This window comes from Furipterus horrens, unplaced genomic scaffold, assembly GCF_987537825.1.
Source record: "Furipterus horrens unplaced genomic scaffold, mFurHor1.1.pri manual_scaffold_11, whole genome shotgun sequence".
NCBI classification, from domain to species: domain Eukaryota; kingdom Metazoa; phylum Chordata; class Mammalia; order Chiroptera; family Furipteridae; genus Furipterus; species Furipterus horrens.
This window is the reverse complement of record NW_028327181.1, coordinates 68,995,789-69,022,805: the sequence shown is the minus strand read 5'-3', so window position 1 is coordinate 69,022,805 and position 27,017 is coordinate 68,995,789. Positions and strand designations below refer to the sequence as shown.

General features: G+C 39.3%; 1 protein-coding gene across 1 annotated transcript in view; it reads left to right on the top strand.

Annotated features, from left to right (window-relative positions):
* Positions 1-27,017, top strand: part of PPM1E (protein phosphatase, Mg2+/Mn2+ dependent 1E) — a 107,496-nt gene that overhangs the window by 77,698 nt on the left and 2,781 nt on the right. Inside the window, exons 2-6 of the mRNA XM_090292592.1 lie at positions 5,881-5,999; positions 15,244-15,443; positions 17,895-18,083; positions 20,957-21,100; positions 21,317-21,410. Coding sequence (XP_090148718.1) covers positions 5,881-5,999; positions 15,244-15,443; positions 17,895-18,083; positions 20,957-21,100; positions 21,317-21,410 — 746 coding nt within the window. The remainder of the gene's footprint in view (positions 1-5,880; positions 6,000-15,243; positions 15,444-17,894; positions 18,084-20,956; positions 21,101-21,316; positions 21,411-27,017) is intronic.

The window sequence follows — 27,017 nt, the reverse complement described above, 5'->3', positions numbered from 1 at the left end:
TAAAAAATTGGCAGAGGATCTGAATAGACACTTCTCCAAAGAGGACATACAGATGGCCAACAGATTTATTTTAAAAGATGTTCAACGTCACTAATCACCAGAGAAATGCAAATTAAAACCATAATGAAATATCACCTCACACTTGTCAAAGTGGCCATCATTAATAAACCAACAAACAACCAGTGTTGGTAAGGATATGTAGAAAAGGGAACCCTCATGCACTGCTGGTGGGAATGCAGATTGGCGCAGCCAACCTCGAAAACAGTATGAGATTTCTCAGAAAGTTAAAATTAGAACTACTAGAAATACCCAACAATTCCACTTCTGGGTATTTATCTGAATAAACCCAAAACACGAACTTAAAAAGATATATGCACCCATGTTCACTGCAGCATTATTTACAATAGCCAATATATGGAAGCAACCTAAGTGTCCATCAGTAGATGAGTGGATAAGGAAGAGGTGGTACATACAGGGGTGGACAAAAGTAGGTTATAATACAGATAGTACAAGAATGAACTGTGTTTTGCGTACTCACAACTGTAAACCTAGTTTTCTCCACCCTTGTATATACAGTGGACTATTACTCAGCCATAAGAAGAATGAAATCTTGCCTTTCGCAACAACATGGATGGACTTGGAGGGTATTATGCTAAATGAAATAAGTCAGAGAAAGACAAATTCCATAACATTTCACTTAAATGAGGAATCTGAAAAACAAAGGAGCAAACAAAACAGAAACAGAGAACAAATTAATGGTCGCCATGTGGGAAGAGGTTGGGGGTAACGGGTTAAAATACTGAGAAGTATCAAGATGTACAAATTTCTAGTTATAAAAATAGTCACTGGGATATAAAGAACCTCATGGGGAATATGGTCATTAATATTGTAATAACTATATATGTGTCAGATGGTTACTAGACATATCTGAGTGATCACTTTGTAAGGTATATAAATGTCTAATCACTGTGTTATATATACCTGAAACTAATATAGTATTATATGTCAACTGTAATTAGAAAATAATTAAATAAACCTGAAAAAATCTACAGGTAACAAAAACCCATATATAATAATTAATTCCTGTATCCACTTATCATAGTAATGATTTGGGTAGTTCCCATAATGATTGTCTTAGTCTGTTTGACCTGTTATACAGATCACTGTAGACTGGGTGGCTTATAAACAATAGGAATTTATTTCTCACAATTCTGGAGGCTGCAGTGTCCAAGATCAAGGTGCCAGCAGATTTGCTGTCTAGTGATGGTGTCCTTTGTGGTTCATAGATGACTGTTCTCTCCTTGTTGTCCTCACATTGTTTAAAGGGTGAGAGCACTTTTATATGGGCACTAATCCCATTCATGAGGGCCCAACCCTCACGACCTACTCACTGTTCAAAGGTCCCCCTCCAGTTACCATATTGGGGATTAGAATTTCAACATACGAATTTGAGGGAGGGGGACATAAACTTTCAGTTCATAACAGTGATTTAACATCTGCTTCATCCTCAGATACTACTCCCAGATATACTATATGGCTTTTTAAATGTCTAATTTGGGAAAAGACTGATTTAAAATAAAACAAAATAAAGTAATCTATTAAAACTTTGACAAGTTCTGAACTGTTGAAGGTCATTAGAATGCAGTTGTATTTTTATAATTCAGAATCTTCCGCCAAGCATATTTTGGGCTGTGGTTATTTTTGACATAGAATTAGTCAAGATTGACCTACCCAGATAAATATTTTGAGAATAAAGGTGACACTAGCCAATGTGAGCAGCAGGGAAGAACAGTCAGAATATTCATGAATCTGAGTTTTATGGGTTGTGTGTGTGTGTGTGTGTGCGTGCGCGCGTGCGCATGCATTTTTCTGAAGAACATTTGGTGTTACCTTAAAATAAAATTTTTGCTTTGTTTACAGAGTTCAATGTATGAAACTTAATAGTCTGAACTTTTGCTTTACAATATATAACACTGAGAAAGTCAGTATACACAGAAACTTAAATTACATTAACTGTGACTAAAACTGTATTGTAGATGACACATTAATGATACTTCAGCATTGTTCAGAGGTGGTTATATGTATAATTTACATGTGACTTAGACATAAACTAGAAACGGATTTTATTTTTACCTATGAGTATATAAAGTCCGCACTTTGATATCTAAAACAAACAATGTAACAAGTTGGTATGAAAACACATTTCCTTTTGTTGTCAGGACATGAATGACTTGAAGATAGGAATGATAGGCACCTCAGATATATCTCTTTAACAAATAGCAAAGGCTCATTTTTGGACTGTTTCTGAGGGTCCTGACTAGATTAATTTGACATTAAAAGAGCCAGTCCCCCAAAGTGATACAGACTGCAAAATAAAAAAAATAAAAAAATAAAAAAACCTCCTAGTCATACTCTACTTCAGCAATATTCTCAATATAATAACATTCGTAACCCCAGTTCTCCAAATTGCCATGAGTATTAGCCCTCCTCTGATATTTGCTATGTAATACATTGCCTAACTTAAAAACCTTTTGTATCAGACTCTTTTAAGCATTGAGTGAGAAATGATGAAAAGCAGTTTGCCATGTTATTATCATGTTACTCACTTCTGGTAATTCTGTTGAAAATGACAAGCTTTAATGATAAACTTTTATTTGAGTTGTATTGAATATTCTCTGATGGGACTGTGTTTAAAAATATATTTGCAGTTTTGATTTTCTAGAAATGATCACTTTCAATTCAGAGTCAAAACTACAAGAACTTATTCTACTGATAGCTTTCTGACACGTAGCAATAGCTGATGTGGGTGAAAAATCTAGCTTGATGTTTTACGTCTAGCTATTAGTCAGCTAATCTTCCTCCCTACTTCACTGAAAATATTTTCATTCTATCTGACAAAAAGTAAAAAATTACATTAACTGTGACTAAAAATGTAGATGACACATTAATGAAGACTAATGTTTCTGCCTTATTCTCGAAAAGTTTTCATAGTCTTACCTTCGGTGAACCTAGATCCAGATAGTTTAATAATTACACAAAAGATGTCCTTTTTTTTAAAACTCTGGGAAACAAGATTACAATAAAGATTTTCAGGTAACTTTAAATAAAAATTTTAGAACAAACCAAAGGGCTAAATAAATGTTACACTATTACTATAAAGTCCATTTAGACAGAATATTTGGATGTGTTCAGTTATTCACAGTAAAGCGTGATTGAAAGGTAAAGACAAGCAATGCTGACAAAGAATTCAGGTGTATGAAGGAAAATTTTGACTCATAAGGAAAAAGTCAATGTACTTAGCATGAAAGGAGAAAAGGTAATATTGTTTATAAATCCTTTGGATTTCAAAGGGTGCCATCAATTTACTTCATAATTATTAAAAGGCAATGGCTTTCAATTTTTTTCATTAAAAATTTTTTTTCAGTATATACTTACATATATATCTGAACTACTTTAGCCTTTCCTCGTGTACCATGTGCTTATTGGCCATTTATGTTTCTATCTTCTTTGAAAAAAATAGCTATTCATATCATTTGCCCATTTGTAAATTGTGTTGGTTTTTTATTATTGAGTTATAAAAGTTCTTTACATATTCTAGATACCAGTCCCTCAGCAGATACGATTTGCAAATATTTTCTACTACTCTGAGTTGTCTTTTCATTGTCTTGATTTGTGGTCCTATTTATTTTTTATTTTGTTGCTTGTGTTTTTGGTGCCAGGTCATGAGGTTTTACTCCTGTGTCTTCTTTTAGGATTTTTATAGTTTTAGCTCTTACATTTAGTACTGTGATCCATTTTGAGTAAATGTGTGTATATGGTGAAGGAAAGAGTCTAATTTGATTATTTTGCGTGTGGATATCTGTTGTCCCAGCATCACTTGTTGAAAAGACTGTTCTTTCCTCTATTGAATTGTCTTGGTACTCAGTGAATGATGGTTTATGTTACTAAATTCAGTATCCATTTTTCTCCTTATCTTATTTGACCTTTCAGCAGTATGGACATAGTTGACCTCCTTCAAATAGTCTCTCTTGGTTCTCCTTTTACTTATCTTAATATTTCTTTTCAGTATTTATAGTTTCCTTATATTCTACCACGCTTTTAAATGTTGGGTTTTCAGTTACTATGACTGTGTAACAAAATAACACAAAACTTATTGACATCAAACAATCATTATGATCAGTTTCTTTGGGCCAGGAATTCAGACTGGACAAAACAGGGGCAGCTTATTTCTGTTCCATGATGTCTGGGCCCTCAGCTGGCAAAATCAGGCTAAGGACTGATATCATCTGAAGGCCTGTGCCATTCCATGTCCTGCAGTTGATAATAGCTACTGACTGATAGCCTTAGTTCATATCCACATGAGCCTGATTATGTTCCAGTGGGAGAAGACAGAGGAAAGGAAGAAAAAACGAGGAGAGAAGAGAGGAAGAAAAAGCCAGGTGAAGTCATGCAGTCTTGTATGACCAAACTTCAGAAGTCTCACAGAGACACTTGTTACATTTTTAGAAAAATTCAAAGTCACACATTCAAAGAAGGGCACATAGACTGCCTCTTTATGTGGAATGGTAAGGTTCTTAAAGAGTCTATGGAACCAGAAAAACAATCTGCCACAGTCTTTTCTGGCCACACAATTCACATCCTTCCCATATGCAAAACACTTCATCCCCTCCCTGAAAAGTCTCCTAAAGTGTCACCCCTTTATGGCATCAGGCTCAGGTGTAAGGTTCAGGATCTTACTGAGGTCAGGTCCAGGTGCAGGTGAGATTCCTTGGGTATAATTTCTTGGTGACAGCTCCCTGAATATAGTTCCACTTGATTTGAAAACCTGGGGACTAAAATGCAAATTACCCCTTACCCCACCACTACCAACATAAAATGGTGAGGCAGACATAACCTTCCTATTCCAAAAGGGAGAAAACAGAGGCACATAGAGGTCACTGGTCCATAGAAGTTCTCATTTTACAGTTTTAACTACCATCCATACATTCATGACTTCCAAATTTCCTAACATCTTAAGAGCTCTACACTAGAATGTGTAATTAACCATTGACACTTTCACTGGAAGATTGTAGATATTTCCAACTTAATATTCTAAAATGAACTCTTGTTTTCTAATTTACTTCTTTTCCTGGTTTCTCCTTCTGGGTGAATGATGCCACCATTTACTTAGTTGCTCAGGTCAAAACCCAGGGCTCAGCCTCAATTCTTTTCTCTCTCTTACCTCTACATGCAATAATCAGCAAGTTCTACGTTTTCTTTCTCCAGAATATACTCATTATTTTTTACATCTTACTTGGATCACAACAATCTCCTTATTGGTCACTCTCCTTTATTCTTGCTGCCTTCCAATTTCCTTTGACACAGCAAAGCAATATTTTCCCCCTTACACATTATACTTCATCTTCTCTCGGCTTCTTTCACTTCCTCTAACATACCAAACTCAGAAAGGGTCTGTATGCATATTCTTTTCTCTGCCTGGAATATTCTCTCCAAAATTCCCACACCCACATAACTGAGGCTTTCTCATCCTTAAAAGTGATGGCATTCCTGACCATTCTAAGTAGGTGCTCCCTCTGTTATTCTCTTTCACTGTATCCTGTTTGTTTCCTTTATAAAACTTGTCCCAACTTTAAGTTATGTCCTGTTTGCTTACTGGATTCTGTGCCCTACTAGGTCACGGGCTGTTTTTGCGTTATTCACGTGTGTGTGTGTGTGTGTGTGTGTGTGTGTGTGTGTGTAATATGCATTCAATAAATATGTGTTGAATATTGTTTAAAGGTATAATTTTGTTTTGAGGTAATATATTGAGTAATTATTAATAATGTTGAATGTATTGTTTCTTAATTCTTACTGAAATAGCCTTTTATTTTTCTCTTTCAGTAATTGCCCTTCCTTTTTGGCTGCTGCTTTAGCCAGAGCCACGTCAGATGAAGTCCTTCAGAGTGATCTTTCTGCACATTACATCCCAAAGGAAACGGATAGCACAGAAGGGACTGTGGGTGAGTATCATTTTACATTATTTGTTTGAAAATATATTAAAATCTTCTTATGTGTAGTGATCCACAGAAAATGCCTGCCAAATGCTAGCTCTAATTATGATTACCCACTGGTTAAGTGTATAGTGTTAGCAAGAAACAAAAATGCAAAAACAACTTTTTTCAAACTAATCAAAGGAGGAAAAGAGAAAATAATACAGGTATATTTTGAATATATGTGAAGGTAATTGGAGCAAGATATTATTACAAAAGGATATTATCCTTAATATTTAGACAAATGGGAAGAGTAAAGTGAGAAATGTGAAGACAACAGAAAAGAAGAGTGAGGGAGAAGAGAGTTAGAGCAAAACACCCTTTAAAAATTTTAGCTTACCTTTAAGAATCCAAGTAAAAAAAAGTCAGGTATAAAAATTCAAGGAATATGTTGTAACAAAACCTCATTAATTATATTAAATTTTATATAAATAGTGCCCTTTATGACAGCTATGTAAAATCTGATTTAATTGTATGGATTATTGTACTTCTTTTTTCAGGAAAATTATGAGGTTTTATTTATTAAAGAAGGCATATTTATTAATATATAGAACATACATATATGACAGGCTCTAAAGACATGCCGATTTTTTTATAAAAATTAGGGAATTACTACTAAAAGTTAAGGAATTTTAATATTTCATTTTATTCTGTTTTAAGCATTTGCCTTTAAACATGGTGCATAAGGAGCAAAGCATACATTAATGAATCAGAGTGGCTAGATTCCAGAGAATCTGAAGCAGATATAGCAGTAAACATTCCTGTTCTTCCTTTATTTCTCTAGATCATCTTTGACAGAGAATTGGTAAGGGAGGAATTCCTCGGCTTGTTTATACTGAGAATAATTGATTAACTTGGAACAAGATTATTCCAGAGGCAAGTCGGATGGAATTCCTGTACAAAGCATTGGTCTTTCCTCTGGTCCTGACGCATGAAGTAAAAGTCCTCTAATGAAAAGGGAAGAGAGATTAAATTCTGCTTCACTGCAGCCAGGCTGACAGCTGACTCAGCTCCAGCTCAGTACAGTGACATTAAGACTTACGAGTAATTCCCCTGACTGGTGTGGCTCAGTGAGTTGGGCATCATCTCACAAACCTAAAGGTTGCTGGTTTGAGTCCTGATCAGCGCACATGCCTGGGTTGCAGGCTGGGTCCCCAGCTGGGGGCGTGCAAGAGACAACCAATTGATATTTCTCTCAAGCATCAATGTTTCTCTCCCTCTCTTTCTCCCTTAGCCTCTCTAAAAATAAATAAATCTTTATAAAAATGATGACAATGAGAAAAGAAACTGCCACACTTTTTTTTTGAGGCGGGGGGAGACTTATGAGTAATTTATAGCTGTTAGGGGGTGGACATACTACTACAAACAATTTTCTCTTTTTCACACTTTTTAATTTAATTTTTCCATTTCAAGCAATTATTTATATATTGATATTCTATACCACTCTCCACAGGAGAACAGTTAAAGTAGCAAGACTGAGGTGTTGCCCTGCATGTCTACTTTGTAAGAATTTTCTGACACCTCCCCCTCCATAAGATAGCAAAAGTGAAATGAAGGTCTTCCTTTCTTTTGGTGGGTATTATTGGTCATTCTGATTTTATATCTTCCCAAGAGATTACCCAGTAATGTCTCCATGCTACTTCTGTGATTCAGAATGATCTATTATATATAATTCTAGACTATTTGCAAGTCCTTAATCTATTTAACCCAAATCACTCAGTGTGAAGTGCACTGAGGAGAATCTCTACAGGGCATGTTGTGTTTCTGTATATATCAGAGAGGGAAATGAGCATACTGAATAAAGCCTGCTGTCACTGGCTTAAAGGCACTGAAGTCCCCACTGAAATGCCTTTTGTCTTTCCTTTTAGTTGTTTCCAAAAACAGCCTTAAAAAAGAACCCCCACCAAACCATTATTATATGATATGTTAAAGGGACTTATTTAAGAAAAGAAGATCAGCACCCCTATGTTCATAGCAGCACTGATTACAATAGCCAAGTGCTGGAAACAGCCTTAGTGCCCACCTGTAGATGAGTGGATCAAAAAACTGTGGTGCATTTACGCAATGAAATACTATGCCGCAGAAAGAAAGAAGGAACTCCTGCCATTTGCGACAACGTGGATGGAACTAGAGAGAATTATGCTTAGTGAAATAAGCCAGGCAAAGAAAGATAAATACCATATGATATCACCTAATACAGGAAACTAAAGAACAACACAAACATACGAACTAAATAGAACAAAGAGCAGAATAGCAGTCAATAGGGGGGAGGGGGGAGGGAGAGAAGGGGGATAAGGAAGGGAAGGGTTTAGTCAAAGAACCCGTATAAATGACTCATGGACATGGACAACGGGGAGGGATATGATTGCGAGAGAGGGGGTGGGTTGGGTGGGGGAGAGAAATTGGGAGAAAAGGGGACAACTGTAATTGAAAAAAACAAAAAATAAAAGAGGGAAAAAAAGAAGATCAAAACTATGAACAATAAAATGGTAATACAGTAGTCTGTCTCTATATCGCGGTTCACTTATTGTGGCCTCACTCTATTGCGGGACTTTTAAAAATATTACATTTAATTATTTATCGCGGATTTTTCGCTATATCACGGGATTTTGCGATACTGTATACATATGTATGTTGTTGAAGTTACGTAGGTTTAAGAGTGTAGAATATGTTTAAGAACATAAGCAGTGTATAAAAGTGTGGAAAACGTTAATAAGGGACTGGGAATGGTTTATAAGTGTGTGGGAAGGGTTTATAAAGCCTTAAAATATATGTAAATACTAAAATAAATGTAAGGTTCCTACTTTGCGTATTTTCACCTATCACGGGGGGGTGGTGTCTAGTAAATACATACCTGTCAACACTGAATCTAAAAAACGAAGCAAAGAAGAACAGAGACAAAATCATGGATATGGAGAGTGTTGATGGTTGCCAGATGGGAGGGGGGATAGGTAAATTGGGGGAATGGGTGAAGAGGTGAGGGGATTAAGGAGTACTAATGGGTAGTTACGGGATAGTCCTGGGGATGTAAAGTACAGCATAGGAAGTGGAGTAGCCAAGGAACTTACACGCATGCACCATGGATATGAACAGTGGGGGGGGGATTGCCTGAGGGAGTGGGGAGTGCTGCGTGGAGGGGGAAGAATTGGGACAACTGTAATAACATAATCAATAAAATACAATTTAAAAAATCCTTAAAGTTCTTCCCATGTTTATATCATCCCTAACAGAATGCTTGCTAAACAACCTTGCATATCTGTTGGTACAAATTTAGTTTAGCAGATGTAATACCTGTCCAGACAACCTAAAATCAATTTGAAATACCCCAATGTAAAAATTAAAAACAAAATGGAGAAAATGATCACTAACACAGAGGAAATTAAAAGAATTATTAAAACATTGTGTGTATAAATTTGAAAACCTGGATATTTTCTAGAAAAATACAAATTAATAAATCTTGCCTAAGAAGAAAGACATTGGGAACATTGCTAAGGAGCTATCTTTGCAGAAGAACAAGGAGTAGGTAATTCTACTGGTGAACAATTTCAAATGATCAAAGGTATTCCCAGTGCTTTTAAAAATGAAATATTCAATTTTATGAAAAAGGAAAGTTTGTACAGCATAACACTAATGCCAAAACTTAGACAAGTTGTCTGAGTTAAAAAGGAAATGAGAGCTCAATCTTAGTAACCAATATTAAATTTAGTTAAGTAAAATATTGGTAACATTGAGTACAGTAGTTAATTCATTTGGTGTTTTATCGAGAGCCTACCACATACTTAGCACTGTGTTGGCGAAACAGCAGTGAACAACATAACTTATACGTTAATAGATCAAAAGTAAAAGGCCAAAATAATCTCTAAAGATGCCCAAAGAAGCATTTGATAAAATTCAGTGTCTCCTAATTTTAAAATATACTTAATAAAGTAGAACTAGATGGATACATCTTGGACATTGTAGAACAAAATCTGGCTCAAACCAAACTCTAGCATTTATACTTAATATATATATTCCAGAATATTTTGGTTGCCAGGTGGCCACTAACACACTCAAACTGGCATCAGCAAAACAGAATTTATTGGCTACCCTTCAGGGTAAGGGCTACAGAGCTAGATTCAAGGCTTCACATAATGTCATCAGAACCTGGCACTTCTCCAACTCTCAACTGTACTCTCGTTCGTTTTGATTTTATTTTCAGGCTCCATGCAAGGTCAAGATGACTGTTAGGAGCGCCAGGTCTTCATCTGCCCAGGTTCAAATCAAGCAGGAAAATAAGCGTAACTTTACTCAGTTGCTCTTACATAAGGCACAGGGTTTACTCTCATCAGCCCAGCCTGGAGTAACTTCCCACTCCTGAGCCAGTCATGGGGACAGGGCTACGGTTCTCTAATTGGCTGGACCCCCAGGTGCCCATGGTCTGAGGATAGAGAAGGAGTGCTCCTGGTAGAAAGGGAAATGTTTTCTAGGTGGCAAATAGCACAATAAAGCCAAGTTCAGACTCAAAATAGCAATAAATAAAGTAAAATAACTAGGAATAAATTCATTAAGAAATATGAAGGACCTGTGTTAAAACTTTATTGAGCAATATAAAAAAGGATTTAAATGAGTGAGACAATACAGCTTGCTCCTGGATAAGACTCAATATGAAAAAAAGAAGTCATTTTCTCCCAAATTACTCTTGTCGCTTCAGTGTGATCCCAAACAACAGTGGCAACAGATTTCCCCCCTAAAACTTGGCAAAATAATTAGGAAGTTCATCTAGAAGAATAGACATGTCAAAGCAAAATGACATCTTTTAAAATTAAGGATAACAGGTGGGAAAACTGGTTCACCCGATAGTATTATCTATAAAATTTAGTAATTTTAAAATAATGGCACCTTTGTAGAAACAGATGAAAAGATCAGTGGAGCAGAACAGATGATCAAGAAGCATACAAATATTTGAATTTTAGTGATTATATAAGTTTTCATATTCATTTATTCAATAAACATCTAATGAACCCTGGTATCTGCTAGGTACTATACTATGGCTAATCAAGGAAAATTAAGGAACAGCCTCTATCTGCAGTCTAACTTAGGAAATGTAGAGCATAGGTGTTGAGTCAGATATACCTGGAACTGAGAATGGTTTTACCTGTTTGTGAAATGTTCTAGAGACATAGAATGTAGCAGATACCCCCCAAATATTACCTATTGTTATCGTCGTCGGCAGCCGTCCGTCTCGAGAGACGATGGCGTAGCTTCTTGAGAGTCTATCTGCACCGCCGAGAATGGCTGTGCAGTCCGATTCGGGAGTGACAATCCCTGCCGCACTTGGTACAGGTGAAGGCAGATGGCTGTTGTTGCTGCTGCTGAAGCTGCTTCCGCCTCGATCTTTTCTGGACCGCCTCCTCGTTGCGCGCAGCCTCTGCACGTGACGTACCTTGCCTGACCGCGAGCCTCCAGGCTAGGCGGTCGTCTGCTTGAACTTCCCATGTGTTGAGATTGATGGAGCATTGTGTCATGTCCTTTTTGCAGATGTCTTTGAACCGCAGTTTTGGGCGCCCTGTCATCCTCTTGCCTTCTGCTAGCTCGCCGTAGAGGAGGTCTTTGGGGATACGGCCTGCATCCATTCTTTTGACATGGCCGAGCCACCTGAGGCGTCTCTCGCTAAGAACTGCATGCAAACTGCTCATATTGGCTCGCTTCAGCACCTCGGTGTTGGGGACCTTATCCTGCCAGGCGACATGCAGGACACGTCGCAGGCACCTCATGTGGAAGCTGTTGAGTTTTCTTTCGTGCCTTGCGTAGGTGGTCCACGTCTCGCTGCCATAGAGGAGAGTGCTGAGTACGCAGGCTTGGTAGATGCGCAGTCTGGTTTTCTCAGTGAGGCTGGAATTGTTCCACGCTCGCCGATTCAGTCTGGCCATAACTGTGGCTGCCCTGGCGATTCTCCGGTTGACCTCCAAGTCGACTGACAGAGAGCTCGAGATGGTGGACCCGAGGTAAGTGAAGTCGTTGACAACCTCCAGGGTGTATCCGTCGATGGTGATGCATGGGGGAGTCCCCGTGCCTTGAGCCATAACATTCGTCTTCGTCAGGCTGATGGCTAGTCCGAACTCCTTGCATGCGTGGGAAAGGCAAGTGACTAGCTGCTGGAGTCCCTCTTCGGAGTGTGATGTCAAAGCTGTGTCGTCGGCGAAGAGCATCTCACGGATGAGCACCTCTTTGACTTTGGTCTTGGCTCGTAGACGGGCCAGGTTGTAGAGCTTGCCATCGGATCTGGTGTGAATGAAGACACCCTCGCTGCAGTCCTTAAAGGCGTATTGGAGGAGCATGGAGAAGAAGATTCCGAACAGCGTAGGCGCGAGGACGCAGCCCTGCTTTACTCCGCTGCTGACTGGGAAGGCCTCAGAGGTTGCGCCGTTGTAGGACACCGTGCTGTGCATGTTGTCGTGAAAGGACATGACCACAGCAAGCAGATGTGGTGGACAGCCAATCTTCCGTAGCAAGCTGAAGAGTCCGCTTCGACTGACCAGATCAAACGCCTTCGTGAGGTCAATAAAGGCGAGGTAGAGTGGTTTATGCTGCTCGTGACACTTCTCCTGCAGCTGGCGTAGGGAGAAGATCATGTCCACTGTTGATCGGCCAGCTCTGAAACCACACTGGGACTCTGGGTAGACGCGGGAAGCAAGGGTCTGCAGGCGGGCAAGAGCGACCCGGGCGAATACTTTGCCGACGACGCTGAGGAGAGAGATGCCCCGGTAGTTGTTGCAGTCGCTGCGGTCTCCTTTGTTCTTGTACATGGTGATAATGTTGGCGTCTCTCATATCCTGGGGGATGTAACCCTCCTTCCAGCAGAGACAGAGTAGATGGTGGAGCGGCTGTAGCAGGACTGGTTTCCCGCTCTTTAGGATTTCTGGAGGGATTCCGTCGCTTCCTGGTGCTTTCCCGCAAGCGAGGCGGTCGATGGCTTTGCCGAGCTCTGCCGCAGTAGGTGGGGTGTCTAGCTCCTCCATGACTGGTAGGTCTGGGATGGCGTTAAGAGCAGTGTCTGTTACGGTGTACGAGCTGTTCGTTGCGTACAGCTCGAGGTAGTGCTCGGTCCACCGTCGCATTTGCTGTTCCTGGTCACCTATTGTTATAGACTGTGGTAAAAGCTATACTAGATTATGTAAACAAAGTGTAGTGGGAAGATAAGGGAAGGAGTAACTGGGAGTGATAAGGGACAGATCTAGTGTTTTACTAAATATTAGTGGCAGCTGGTATTGCTTCCCCTAACCAATGGAACCTGTCTACGCTTCACTATCCAGTAGACAGCACAGTGATGGAAATGTTCTCTACCTGTGTTGTTCAGTGTGGTAGCCACTGGCTATATGTAGTTGTTGAGCACTTGAAATATAGCAAATATGACCAAAATATTAAATTTTATTTAATTTTAATTAAAGTGAAGTAGCCACATGTAGCTAGGAAGCTACCTTGTTCAACAATCTAGGTCTATATAATAAGAGTAATATGGAAATCAAAGAAAGATATAATGGTTTATATGATTATCTGGGAATTTGTTAACTATCATGATAGTTAATATCAGTTATTTGTTTCACCCAGCTCTATTCTCCCTCAAAGTTTCTGAATTCATTTATCATTCTGCTATCCGCTATTGTGACTGAGTGAAATGCACACCCAAATGCAGGGTCCAGATGGGGTGGAGTGAAACAAACAGGTAATTTTTTGGCTGAAGGAGAGAGTCTCTGGCAACTGGTGCTTCAAAATAAGAGATTGGAGTGGCTTGAAACAATCAAAATGTTGGGTTGTCTCTTGGCTTCAGTATCCCTCTTACACACATCTCAGGTTTTATTTAATCTTTGAAATTCTCCTTTTGAATGTACCCTTGGTTTTTCAGTTACATAAAAATGTCAATGAGACAAAGCCACAAAACATGATTTACCGCCCTGTGTTATCTTAATGAGGAAAAAAGCAACAAAAACCTTGCAGTCAGTTTCTGGACAGTCATTTAAAAAAGAAACTTGAATAAGAAAACTGAACTGTAGTCACAGATTTAAGCAGTGATAGGGCGAAGAATATAAAATGAGACCCGTAAGTTCCCAGGCCCTTCTGAGAACACACCGTCCCTCTCCGGGGTTTGTGTTGGATTGCAGGAGTGTGCACAGCCATTGCCCATATGGCACACGTTTTCTCAGGCTGTCACGCTATATCTGACTTAGTAATTGAGGATTCTAATTTTTTTTAACCTGACATGTAGGATGAACCTCTAAAATACTGGCCCGAGAAAACCTAATCTCCCTTTGGTTATTTCAATGGTTGCAACTTGAAGTGAGGACAACTTGAGTGGAGATGATATGAGGGACAATCTGGGCAATACTATTCAGTGTTGCTTAAAAGGCATTCTTTCCCATCTGTCCACACACTGAGGGATGCAAGTCAGCCTCAGAAATCAGTTAGTCAGCTCCGATTAATAGGCCAGGTAGTACGCTTAATAGTCTAGGGGTAAAGAGTCCTCTGATTGCCCTTTTTTTTTCTATCCAATGTTACACATAGAATTTAAGTACTTTTTCCTTAGATAAATAGAAAGCTTTGTTAACCTGTTAGCTAAACTATTTAAGCTATTGCCTAAAGCTTTAATTTAAAAATACATCCAATAACAAAAATATATAATTTACTTCCAAATTATAATCAGGTAAGGAGAGAAGTTAGGGAACTGGAAGGAGGTAAAGAAGGTCAGGGAGAGGGAGACAAAGACAAATGGTAATCAAGGTAAACTCTCCTGATTCCTATAGTTTGTGAATAAATAATGTTTGTCATAGGCCTTTCATATTCCAATTAGCTGGGTAACCACTGTTCCTATTTCAGTCATTCCTCTAAGCTCTCCAGATAACCGTGGCAGCCAACCAAAAGGGCACCAGTGCCCGGCACTTGATAGCAGGGGCCAGAGCACTTTGTGGGCTCCCAAACACCCAGCCCTGGCAAGCTTCCAGCCCTGCCCAGCGCTTTTCTCCTCACGACACAAGGATTGTCTTAGTGCGGCTGCTGGCTGACTCTCCTAGATGGGTTGTCCTTTTCTCTGCAGAAGCAACATTTCATTTCTTTTGAGGAGGAATTTCTTCTGTTGAGGAGAAGTTTGACTAACATGACCTACTTCTGTCTTTACCAGTCAGGCAACTGAAAAGCAGTTTTATAAGGTTCTTCATTGGGGGTTTCTGTGTTGCTTTCGCAGAGATCGAGACAGTGAAATTGGCCCGCTCTGTCTTCAGCAAGCTACACGAGATTTGCTGCAGCTGGGTGAAAGACTTCCCTCTCCGAAAGAGACCCCAGCTTTATTATGAGACATCAATCCATGCGATCAAAAACATGCGCAGGAAAATGGAGGACAAACATGTCTGCATTCCTGACTTTAATATGCTCTTCAACCTAGAGGTAAAGGGCTCTTCTGAAGTTGATGAGATGTAAGAAAAACACCTTGACGGTCCTGTTTTCTAACAACTCCTAATATACTTCTAATAATATCTCAGATAGGTTAGAATGGGACCGAAGGCAAAGTGGCACAAATCTGCTTGCAGTAGACAATAGGAAAGGAACTATTTTGACTAGGTAATGCAGTCACATGGTTTAGAATAGGAAAATAAATCTCTCTTTTATCTTGGTCAGATACTCAGTTCCCCTCCATGAAGGCAAGGGAATTACCAGTTTCTTGTGTAACCTTCCAGAGCTATTCTATAAATATACAAGTAAAAAAGAAAACTGTTATATCGCAATAAAGCTGTTTTTCTTTTAAAGAAAACTGTTTTGATAGTATAAGAAAGTGGTGTTTATTAAGTTTCTATATTAATGTGTTGCTAAAGCAACACAAAACACAAACATAAAAGAATGAATTTGAGCCTGAGACAGTTTTCTGATTTCATGTGGCTTTTTTTTTAATCTTGGTTTCTGAGATAGGAAAGTAGCTGGAATTACATTTCCTGAATCTCTGTGATTGACAAATTGGATCATATGAGCCTTGTCAGCTTAATAACCATGTTCTTGTTATGTTCCTCTTCTTTCTATTAAATGTGTTATAGTAATACAAACAGAGGTAGGTTTGTTTCTTTTCCCTGTCACTTGCCTCTTTCCTGCACTCAAGTCCATAACTTAGAAATTACAGTGCAGTAATTTCTACAAAGCACAGTATTTTCTTCATTTATATATATATAGAGAGAAAAAGTTGGTTAACTATGAATGTGGGATTATAAATATTTACCTTTACACCTCCTTTATCAGGCCAAATAAATGTACACCATCTTTATAACAGGGAAAACATCAGGATTTCTTTTTTAACTTTCAGAAGCTATACTAATTATTTAAGAGATCCATTTGGCTCCTTCTGGATGCTATACCAAGAATCTCCCCATCATTCTCACATTGTTTAATTATATTCTCATGTCCCAGTAAAGGTATTCTTGCCCCCTCCCTCTTTGTGATAATCCCACAACAGCTCACTCATCTTTTAAAAACTGCTTATATATGTTGTTTTTCGATTTTACCCTTATTCTGCCATTTGAGTTGTTTAAAAATGAGTACTACTTTTCAGTACAGGTTCTACATGTGAAGAATGTTTTTCTAGATAGTTTTATTAATTAGTTAATCTTCAATGGCAGTACAGATGGTGTTCATTGGATTGCCAAATTAACTAGTTGTAATGTCTGTAGTAGATATAGACTTCATAATATTATCATTATTCTAAGGGTATTTTATGTGGTACTTACGTAAAGGTAGTATACCTTTTAAAAGAACTTTTCCAAAGTACAAAAACACATGTTGTTTTGGTAGTCCTTCAAATCCCCATGATAGGGCAACTCATTCCTACCGAACAGATGGGAAAACAAGCACAAGAAAATTATATGATTTACTTTGTATATTCATGATGCTTTGAATGACAGGACCTGGACTCATCAAAGCTCATAGAACCCAAGGATTGGGAAAGACTTACAAATGAAAATCATTACATACTGTTGCCTAAAGGGGGTCCAGGACTCATAGTTCAGTGAGTTACAGATCTCCTAAGCAAACTAGATCTGATATTTCTGCACTTGAGTTTAAGAAGCAAACTACCTAATTGTTTTGATGTAATCTTGTGATCAGGCTTCCTTTGTCAGGACAAAGCACAGGTCCCCAAGCCCTTCCTCTGGCACTTGTCTCACCACTTCAGGCAGTGGGCGGGTGGGTGGGCAAGGCCAAGAGGAAGGCAGTGGAATCTTGGATTAGGGGACAAGGTAAAGTGTTACGGGCATTTGGACATCAGTTGTGGTTCAAGCTTTGCCAACTAGTTTAAACTGTTATTTATGGTGAGAATTCAGTGTGACCATGAATGATTTATTAGGGAGATTTAGAAGTATGTGTATGCTTTCACTATCTCTGTGTTTTAAACAACCTAACATAATTGGCTTTGAAATGTGCTGGAAGGCCAATTACTTTCTATTGTTCTTAGTTTCTAATTTTATGATTAAAATGCTTTTCTTTTTGGAAAAACACTCAATCCAGAACAGCTTTTGTTCAGTTCCTCCTCATACCTTCTCTTTCCTTCCTCTCCCCTCAAAATTGTAAAAGCAATTCGCATGTGGGTGGTTTCCATGGTGCAAGACAACTTTCACAGAGAGGGCACTTCAGCCTGAGCTAATTGGGCATGATGTGTTCCAGTGCTCTGATGTAAACACAGATGCCCTGATATTGCAGGTATTTCAGCAGTTGATCAGACATGTCAGAAAAGGGAAACATTTGGTCTCGTTATCTGGTGACAAATGCCGTAGAGGAGGATGGGCCACAGCGAGGGGATTGGCTCATTGAATCATGCTAACCTTACTCCCTTAACTGTTTCTGCATTTCTTTTGACAGGACCAGGAAGAACAAGCTTACTTTGCAGTGTTCGATGGCCACGGAGGAGTGGATGCTGCTATTTATGCGTCCATCCACCTGCACGTTAACCTGGTACGCCAGGAGGCGTTCCCCCGTGACCCTGCCGAGGCCCTGTGCCGGGCCTTCCGGGTCACTGACGAGCGGTTTGTGCAGAAAGCAGCCAGGGAGGTATGCCCTTTCTCCTAAATTCCAGTCATGGCTGCACTGACTGAGCTCAGCTTGGTCTGTGGTTAAAGGGACATTTGGATCTTCTCTTTTCGGACGGGCATTATTATTATCCTCACCTGAGGACATGCTCATTGGTTTTAGAAAGAGGGGAAAGGAAGGGGAGGAGAGAGAGAGACATTGAAGCAAGAGAGAAACATGAATCAGTTGCCTTCTCCTGCGCGCCCTGACTGGGGACTGAACCCACAACCTAGGCATGTGCCTTGACCGGGAATCAAACCTGCAACCTTTTGGTGTATGGGATGATGCTCCAACCACCTGAGCCACACAGGCCAGGGAAGGGGCAGGCATTATTTAAAGTTCTTTTCCAAACTTTCTCCTTGATCTGCAGTATTGGATTCTTTAGTAGTACTAATTCTGTCTTCAGGAAGAGTTTTAGTGGGGTGCTGTGAGATACTGTATAGAAACTCCCAAGCTGTAATTTTCTAGAAAGGCAGTCCATGGCTGAATTTGGCAGGTGAGTTTTGTCTTTCTTATTCACTATGGCCTGTCAGGTTCACACGAGGATCATCTTTCTAAGCAGAGTTGCTGGTAAAATTTGGATTTGGTGATTAAAACAATGGTCTAAAAAAGAAACAAAAGCTGGGATTACTCCCATACATTTAGTTCTAAATGGGCTGGCAGTGTTTTGCTGTGTATCTCTTGTGGGAAAATTTGCTTGGAGACAGTGAATCCTTAGATGATCCTTGAACTGATTGTTTCTTAACAGGAAGAAAAGTCAGAACTCATGTCCTAATTTCTTAAGGTTAGTCAGACTTGAGGTTTTTACTCTTAATGAATGACAGGGAATCTATATTAAGATCTAAAAGTAAAAATTTTATTCTAATTATAAGTATTGTTAGGGGTACATAATTGTGTTACTTTATATTCATTTCTAACTGGGAGCCAATAGAAAGTAATTTTTAATTCTTAAACATAATTAGTTTTATATACACATAAGATTCCTGCCCTATGATCTAAACATTAACTCTTTTAGAAATGGACTTGGAGAGACCAGAGTAATAATTTTAATCAATTTCTTTGATCTCATAGTTATGCTGTACAACAGTAGAGGGCCTTGGAATTAATGAAACAGTAATTCAGAACCATTTGGTATTAAGCAAGGGAAATATTCTCTATTTCCCCATCTGCACCCCAGGTTTACATTAATACGTAAATCTACCAACAGCAACCACCGAGGTCTTCATATAGAGGCGCAGGGCTAGAGACCAGAATACAGTGTTGACCTCACACCTTCCCAGTCTCTTATGCACCAGCACTGCCTGGCTGTCTGCTTTGGAGCTACTGGCTGTCATCATTCTGACTGAGGACCAAGACCTGGCCCCTGAGAGGCGATCTGTAATCACCAGCATGGAAACTAAGACAATCACTTGCCTTCTCCATCCTCTCTTCTGTCCCTCTTCCTCTGCCCTCAAAAGTATGGCCTTTTTCTGCCCATGTTCACCTGATTTGCTTTGCCAGTGATCCTAGTGTTTCTCCGTCCTGCCAGTAGTTCTCCTGAATACAGTAATTTAGTTTTGTCTCAACAGTTGCCTTTCTCCCTGTGCTTCCATGTGCTGCTAGCTGCTGGGAGGAAAGCAGCTATTCCTGTTGTGAAGCAGCCCTGCCTCCTGTTCTCTCCAGGGCATATGCACTGAAGTGTCTTTATCATGTGTTCCAGGGACTAAGGTTTTGAACAGCCTGTGTGGGAAGACATTTTATTGGTGGGTGAGGATTTATAACAGACTTTCTCTATATAGGGAAAATGAGAAGTTGTTTTTCGCACTGGTTACAAGGGGCCTTTTACCACCCATGACGCACTGGTTCTAATTTAGGCCAAGTCCTTAGTAACAGAAAATCATGCTCATTTGGTGGTGACTCATGTCAAATGGAGACGTCATTTTAGTATAGTACTACCAAGAGCATTAAGTACAGTGGTACTGAGCCATTGCGGTGAAAAGTCCAGGCTGTCAGTTCTTTTGGGGGAGGGGGGTAGCTTTTCTTTTTTTTATTATTATTTTTTAGATTGTATTTATTTTCAGAGCAAAGGGAAGGGAGGGAGAAAGAGAGGGAAACATCAATGTGTGCTTGCCTCTCACACACCCCCAACTAGGGACCTGGCCTGCAACCCAGGCATGTGCCCTGACTGGGAATTGAACCAGCGACCGGGAATCGATAGGCCGACACTCTATCCACTGAGCCACAGCAGCCAGGGCCCTAGGCTGTCAGTTCTTTATGTAGTTTCAAAAGGCCCCTAAAATTGTTTGTTTTAAGGTATAAGCATCTTAGCATTCACTCCAGGAAATTAATGTTATCTATTGGCTCCTGTCTTACTCTCCAGAGTATGGGAGCATTTGTGTACCAGTCAGATGCTTTTATATTATTTTGGAAAGCGAGGACTCTTCCCACTAAACATACAGTAATAGTTCAATAACAAAACAGAGACCACAATATGGTAATCTTCACTTGTAGAGTTGATATATAGTAGATTCAGCACTGGACTAGCAGGAAGAAGAATTTTCTCTTTTGTGTACTAATGAGTTACCTACCCTTGGACAAGTCATATAACCTACGATAGCTTTCTTACCTGTATATAGAATGGAATTAATATTTGTCCCTGCCTTGCATAGCTCAAACAAATCTGAGTGTGTACATACATAAATACATACATGCACATAAAAATGAGAAATTCAAATTTAGAAAAAAGAATTGCTATTTATTTGTGAAACTGAATTATTAATAACCTAGCTCCCAACTCGAAGGTATCAACTCTAAATTGCTTCTCAATGAGATTGTGATATTTTTACTGACTCCAGTTTTATTTAAACTATTTTCAGAGCTTAAGATGTGGGACCACAGGAGTGGTGACTTTTATCAGAGGCAACATGCTACATGTGGCCTGGGTGGGTGATTCCCAGGTTATGCTTGTGAGAAAGGGCCAAGCTGTTGAACTAATGAAGCCACACAAACCAGACAGAGAGGTAAGTATGGTCTGTTCCACAAAGGCAGTTATTAATTAAGTTTCATTTAAGTACCATAATTATCACCATTATCTCAGCAACCATGCCCACCTTCCAAAGGAGAAATAAAGAGAACCTTTCCAGGAAGCTGATGAGTATTATATCTGTTTACTGTTAAAGTAGATGAATAAATTATGTATCTAATTATTTGCTTCTTTTTATTGCATTGCTGTTTAGGATGAAAAGCAGCGAATTGAGGCTCTTGGAGGTTGTGTGGTCTGGTTCGGTGCCTGGAGAGTGAATGGGAGTCTATCAGTCTCCAGAGCTATTGGTAGGAAAAACCAATTAATTTTTGTTTCTCTAAACTGTCCTCTTCTGGCTCGTTGTCTTATATTAACTCTGATATAAGGGAACCTGAGATGAAAATTTGTATTATCAGTGTGTTTATTATTATTTAAAATAATACTTGGATGATGCCTCTTGTAATTTTATTTAACTAACCTCATTTATATACTTTAATTAATTAAAAGGGAACTATATTAGGTAATGCAGAACTTACTAGTTTCTATCCTTTTTTATTTAAAGATTTTAAAGTTTATTTTTAGAGAGAGAGGAAGGGGAGAGGGAGAGAAACATCAGTGTGTGGGTTGCCTCTCACACACCCCAAACCTGGGACCTGGCCCGCAAACCAGGCATGTGCCCTTGACTGGAAATCAAACTTGCGACCTTTCAGTTTGCGGGACAATGCCCAACCACTGAGCCACACCAGTCAGGGCTAGTTTCTATACCTTTTTTTTTTTTTTTAATGGAAGCCTTTAATCTTTGGTACCCAAATCTGCTTAAACCATAGCAATCCTCATTTCATTCTATTTTGGGTCAGGTGGGTTTAAGTCATTATTTTCCAGAGAATGGAAGCTTTCCCCCATATTTACCTTGCTTACATCTTTATGTCACTTATGAATTCTAAAGTGACATAAACAACAACAAATCCATGGGGAAAACATTGTGCTTTTTAGATGATAAAAAATTTTCTATATGAAGAATGTAATAATTTGCCAGATAACCCTGGGATTTCAAAGAATCTGCTCCCTGGGACCTAAATTCTTCAAAAGAAGGGGAATGTCAACAAAACTCTGTCTAAAACTTGAGAGTAAACAGCTAAGTTGACTGGACAAAATGCAAGGGAGTAAGTTCAAAGAACTGAGCTATAGTCCAGTTTCTGTCTGGGTTTCACTTTGGCACCCAGGCTTATTATTTTAGGTTTTATGCCTTAGCTTCATTTTCTGTTGCTTGCTTTCTTTTTTTTTAAAAGAATAAATATGTGAGTGTCTATATGGGTACTATGCGTACCCTGCACGTGTACTGCGGTTCTCAGGCACTGCCCCTGAAAGCAATGAATCAGTTTGACACAGGTATAACATGGACACATGGACTTCACCTCTAATCCCCACATTTTGCTTGTCATTACCAAGAAATCCCAGGACATTAACAAAACCTGAAAGGACTGATTCAGTTTCACCACTGGTGTGAGGCTCTCCCACTCTTGGGGGAGGTGCTCGCAAGCTGTGAAGTGGCCCACATGTTAGCAGCACAAGGGTGAGCAAGAGAAAAATTCTGCAAATACCTCCTGAAAAACGGAAAGTTGGCTTTACCTTATGACTGATAAGAGTTCTTGGTAACTCTGGAATAAGACCAAACGGGAAATTTCTCACTTCTAAAACATACCCCATACAGAATTATTTTTGACAACTCCAGCCAAACACCTCTTCCTCTTGATCTTCCCGTCTTTGTTAGGGTATTGAGAGGTAATTTTAATGCCTATTATAGAACCAGCTTTACTAAGGATACTTGGCATTTGTTTCTGAAAATAGAACACAAGGGGAAATGAGAGCAGGGGAAGAATGTCCTTGAATAAGTAACAATCTAAGAGAGAATAAGGCAGACCTCAGAGAAGCGCCTTGAGTTGGGCATTTCCATGGTGCTCAGGGAGGGAGTCCAGGTACAAAGGAATACATACAAATACATGGGTGTCTGAAAGAGCGTGCCGTGTTTTAGGAACAGCAGCAGTACAGTGGGCTGGAGGTGGGAGTGGTAGGAGGGAAGTGCTGGTGCAGGCTGTGAAGGGGCTAAGTAGTTGGGCTTAACCAGGTGATGAGCAGAGGCCCCTATGACCAGGTTTGTATCTGTGTTTGTAATGGTGGTTTGGAAGACAGACTAGAGTAGAAAGCTTAGATGAGTGACCATTCAGGAGGCTGTTTATAGTTTGTTAACAGAGGTGAGGCAGCTAAAAAGGGCTACAGAGAAGGGTATGAATTGATGGGACAGAAATGACAGTTTGTGCTAAAGAGGAAAGCGAACTTCCAGGTTCCTGACTGACGGGACTGAGAAGATGATGAAGTGTTTGTAATAAAGCAGCAGCAATTTGGGGGGTGGGGAGGAGGGCAGATGCTGAGTTCATCTTGGAGATATTTTAGTCTAGGTACCTGCGGGAAATCTTGGAGGGGATGATTTGTGTGCAGCTGGAAATAACAGATCTGGAGCTTAGCAGAGTTCTGAGTTGGAGATAGCAATAGGGGAACTGATCTGTTTTGGCAATAATGTTAGTAACCTATTAAGTTTTGTTTTAATATATATAATTTTTTTTAATTGGTTGTCTAAGAATATGTAGTGTGGAAAGGGAGAGCCTCATTACTTAAGGTAGAATAGCATAATGAAGTTGCACCCCCTGGATTTGCATCTTTGATCAGCTGCTTTACAAGCTGTGGGCCTTGGGAAATTCACTTCTCTGTGTCCATTTGTTCCTTATAAAGTGTGAACAATAACAGTACCCAACTCATGGAGTTTTGTATTAAATGGCACAATAAACACGGCACACTTGAACTCTCTGGCACAGTCTTAGCACACAGTGATTGTTAGTGCTGTTAGTAAGTGAAGGAGCCAGTGAAGGACATATGAGGGGATCAGAGTTACAGAAGTGGGGTAACACAGATGCTAGGGGAAGAGGGTTTCTAGGAGTAAGTAGTCAACAGGGTCAAGTGCTGTAGAGGTCAAGTGAGAAGGGTTAAAAAAAAAAGACCTGGAATTTTGAAAATAGGAAATACAGCAGGTCCTTGAATAATGTTTCGTTCAGTATTATTTTGTAACGTTGTTGAGATGCTGTAGGAACTTAACTCTTGTTTATATCAATTAGCCTATGGTAATTGGTTTTATTATATGTAAACTCACTCAGAATTGCAGAAACTATTGACAACACTGAGAATTTACTATAATTGGTTAACATTTTTTTTAACCCTCACCCGAGGATATGTTTACTGATTTTCTTTAGTTGGGGGAGAGAGAAACATCAATCAGCTGCCTCCTGTACACCCCTGACCGGGGATCCAACCGCCAATGCCTTGGAGTACAGGACGATGCTCCAACTAACTGAGCCACCTGGCCAGGGCTATCACTGGTAACGTTTGAGAGAAATGTTTTGGATCAGTAGGTATAAAAACCAGAAAACAGGTGAGAGAAAATGAGCAATAACATAAAGGAGCACATGTACATTTGGTTTCTTGGACAAGTTGGTGATGAAGAGAAACGGTGTACGACTTGAGGGAAAAGCTGATTTGGAAAAGGGTTGCTTTTATTTTTTTTAGGATGACATTTTAGATCAGATCACGTTTGTAGGATAAAAGAAGAGAGCAAGTAGAAGAGAAATTGAAGAGTCCTAGAGACAGAAGGCAACTGGTAGCTGATATGGGTGAACCTATACAGATTTTCTTTTTCTTTTTAAAGAAGAGAGGAATTGTGGGAATTCAAGCCTGATAGACTTAATTTTCTTTGAAGCAGGAAATTAGGCCATCTGCCCAATTCAGTAGTTTAGTTGGAAGAGTGAGTTGAAAAATGTGATTTGTTAAGCTCATGGAATAAAAGAGGGTTAAATAGAGACCAGGAAAAAAAAAAAAAAAAAAAGGATTCCTAAGCCGAGTTGAACTTTACTTTGGAAAAAAATGACTCCTAAATCTTTAAAAATGAAAAGCTTTTAAAAATGTTTCTCCCCGTGAGCCGTTCAGATTTATGATCCAAAGTTGACAGAAGCATGATGTTTCCTAGCATATGGAGAGAGGAGGTTGAAGACAAAAGGATGTTGCCATTTCTACCATGAAATGGATAATCATGCCCTCCTACCAAATTTGGGGGCGAAATGTCATGAATTTGACATGAAACAGTAGAGCAGGTGAAAAGCCAGAATTTTGGCAGCATTTCCTCTGTGCAAATCTTTGTATGTTCTGTTCTAAACTAACAGTTGCAGTAGCCTTTTAATTGAAGCACTAAAACAAGATTTTTGAGAACAGTATGAGTCAGATCACATTTATTTTTAGAGTTGGAATTCAGACACTAATAATGATAATAATACTGTCAGGTGGATGGGGAAATTTGTGAAGTGGATTGGTGAAGGACACTGAACCCCATGACTAGTAGTTTTAATTAGCTTAATAAGCTGATATAGCACAGAAGTAAAGTTGACAAAATCAAAAGCATGCTTGAGGAAGATGGTTCTGGCTACCGGATGAACAGGATAGCTTCTTATCCTATAAGCTAATGCAGGTAAATATTTATTGTTCCAGGGTATCCCGTGCAACCTACTAGAGAGGGCAGATGGCCCGTGCCGGTGCTATCAGTTATCCATAGGGCTCCTATTCGTTTTCTGGGCCCACGTGAAGACGAAAAAGGGATGTGAAATGTTGGAGAGAACCTTACTCGGGTAGGAGAAACTATAACAGATACCAGGAAGTGATAATGTATCACTGAAGTATACTGATCTTCATTTTAACTTCCCCTAGTCAAAAAGTCGTGTTAGTGCAGTGGAAAGGAGAGTAAGAGGTGAGGGTTTTTAAAAGTGCTAGGGTTTGGACCCAGACAATCCGACTCCAGTCCTGGCACCCTCAAACCACTGTGCTGCATGTCCCTGTTTTACAAATGATAAAATGCACTTTGTTAATTTTTAAAAACTATTGTTTACCGATGAATTATGATACCCTAATTTAGGTATTATTGCTTAATACTCTTTTTTTATGTAAAGAAATGAGTATCCCTTGTTGCAATAATACACTATTTGGTTACCGAATAGGCTAAGGACCCTTTTGCTAGTTTCTCTCCAAATAACTACAGGAAAACGAGGAATGGATTTGGAAGTGCTCAGGACTTGGAAGTTCCAAACTGCATTGTAGATTATGAATTATCTTAGTACTCCTGGTGACAGAAACCTAGCTAAGTGTGGGGTCAAGATCTCCAGTCTATCTCTACGCCCAGCACTGTATATTCAATCAACTGCACATTACTCCCTAACAGTTGCCTGTCTTCGGCCCTTCTCTGATGATAAGGCCCAGCTCAAAGGTCAGTCTGTAGGTGGATGAACTCAGCCAATAGGGCTCTGGGGGTCCTCAGAGTTGCTCACAAGTAGAGAATGAACAACAGCAAAAAAGACAGGGGGATGATCAAAAACATACAAAGACTGTTCTCTAGAATTAGCAAAACGATTTAAAATATAGAAAACAAATTGGACTGGGAACCAAGAGGCTAACATTCTAGTTCCTTTGAGGCTTCTGATACTTTTCCTGGCTGTGGGAGTTGGACTTAATCTTTTTAAATCTCTTATAACTCAAGACTTCCTTTGTGTTTGCAGCACGAAACTTTATTTCTAAACAAGGGTAGAACAAGAATTAAGTGTTTCATGAAGAGTGACCAGAACTTTTGGTTTTTCAACGTGGATTTACTCTCAAATCTCAATTGAATCAAACCTAACCACCAGTAAAAGAATTGATCTAAATCAACAAGGTTTTCCTATGTAGGATTGAATTTTTCAGTACAGCAACAAATTTATATTAGAGAGGGCATAAAATTCAGTCTAAGCTAGATAATTAAGCCCAGTTAATGGGAATTATTTAGCTGAGAG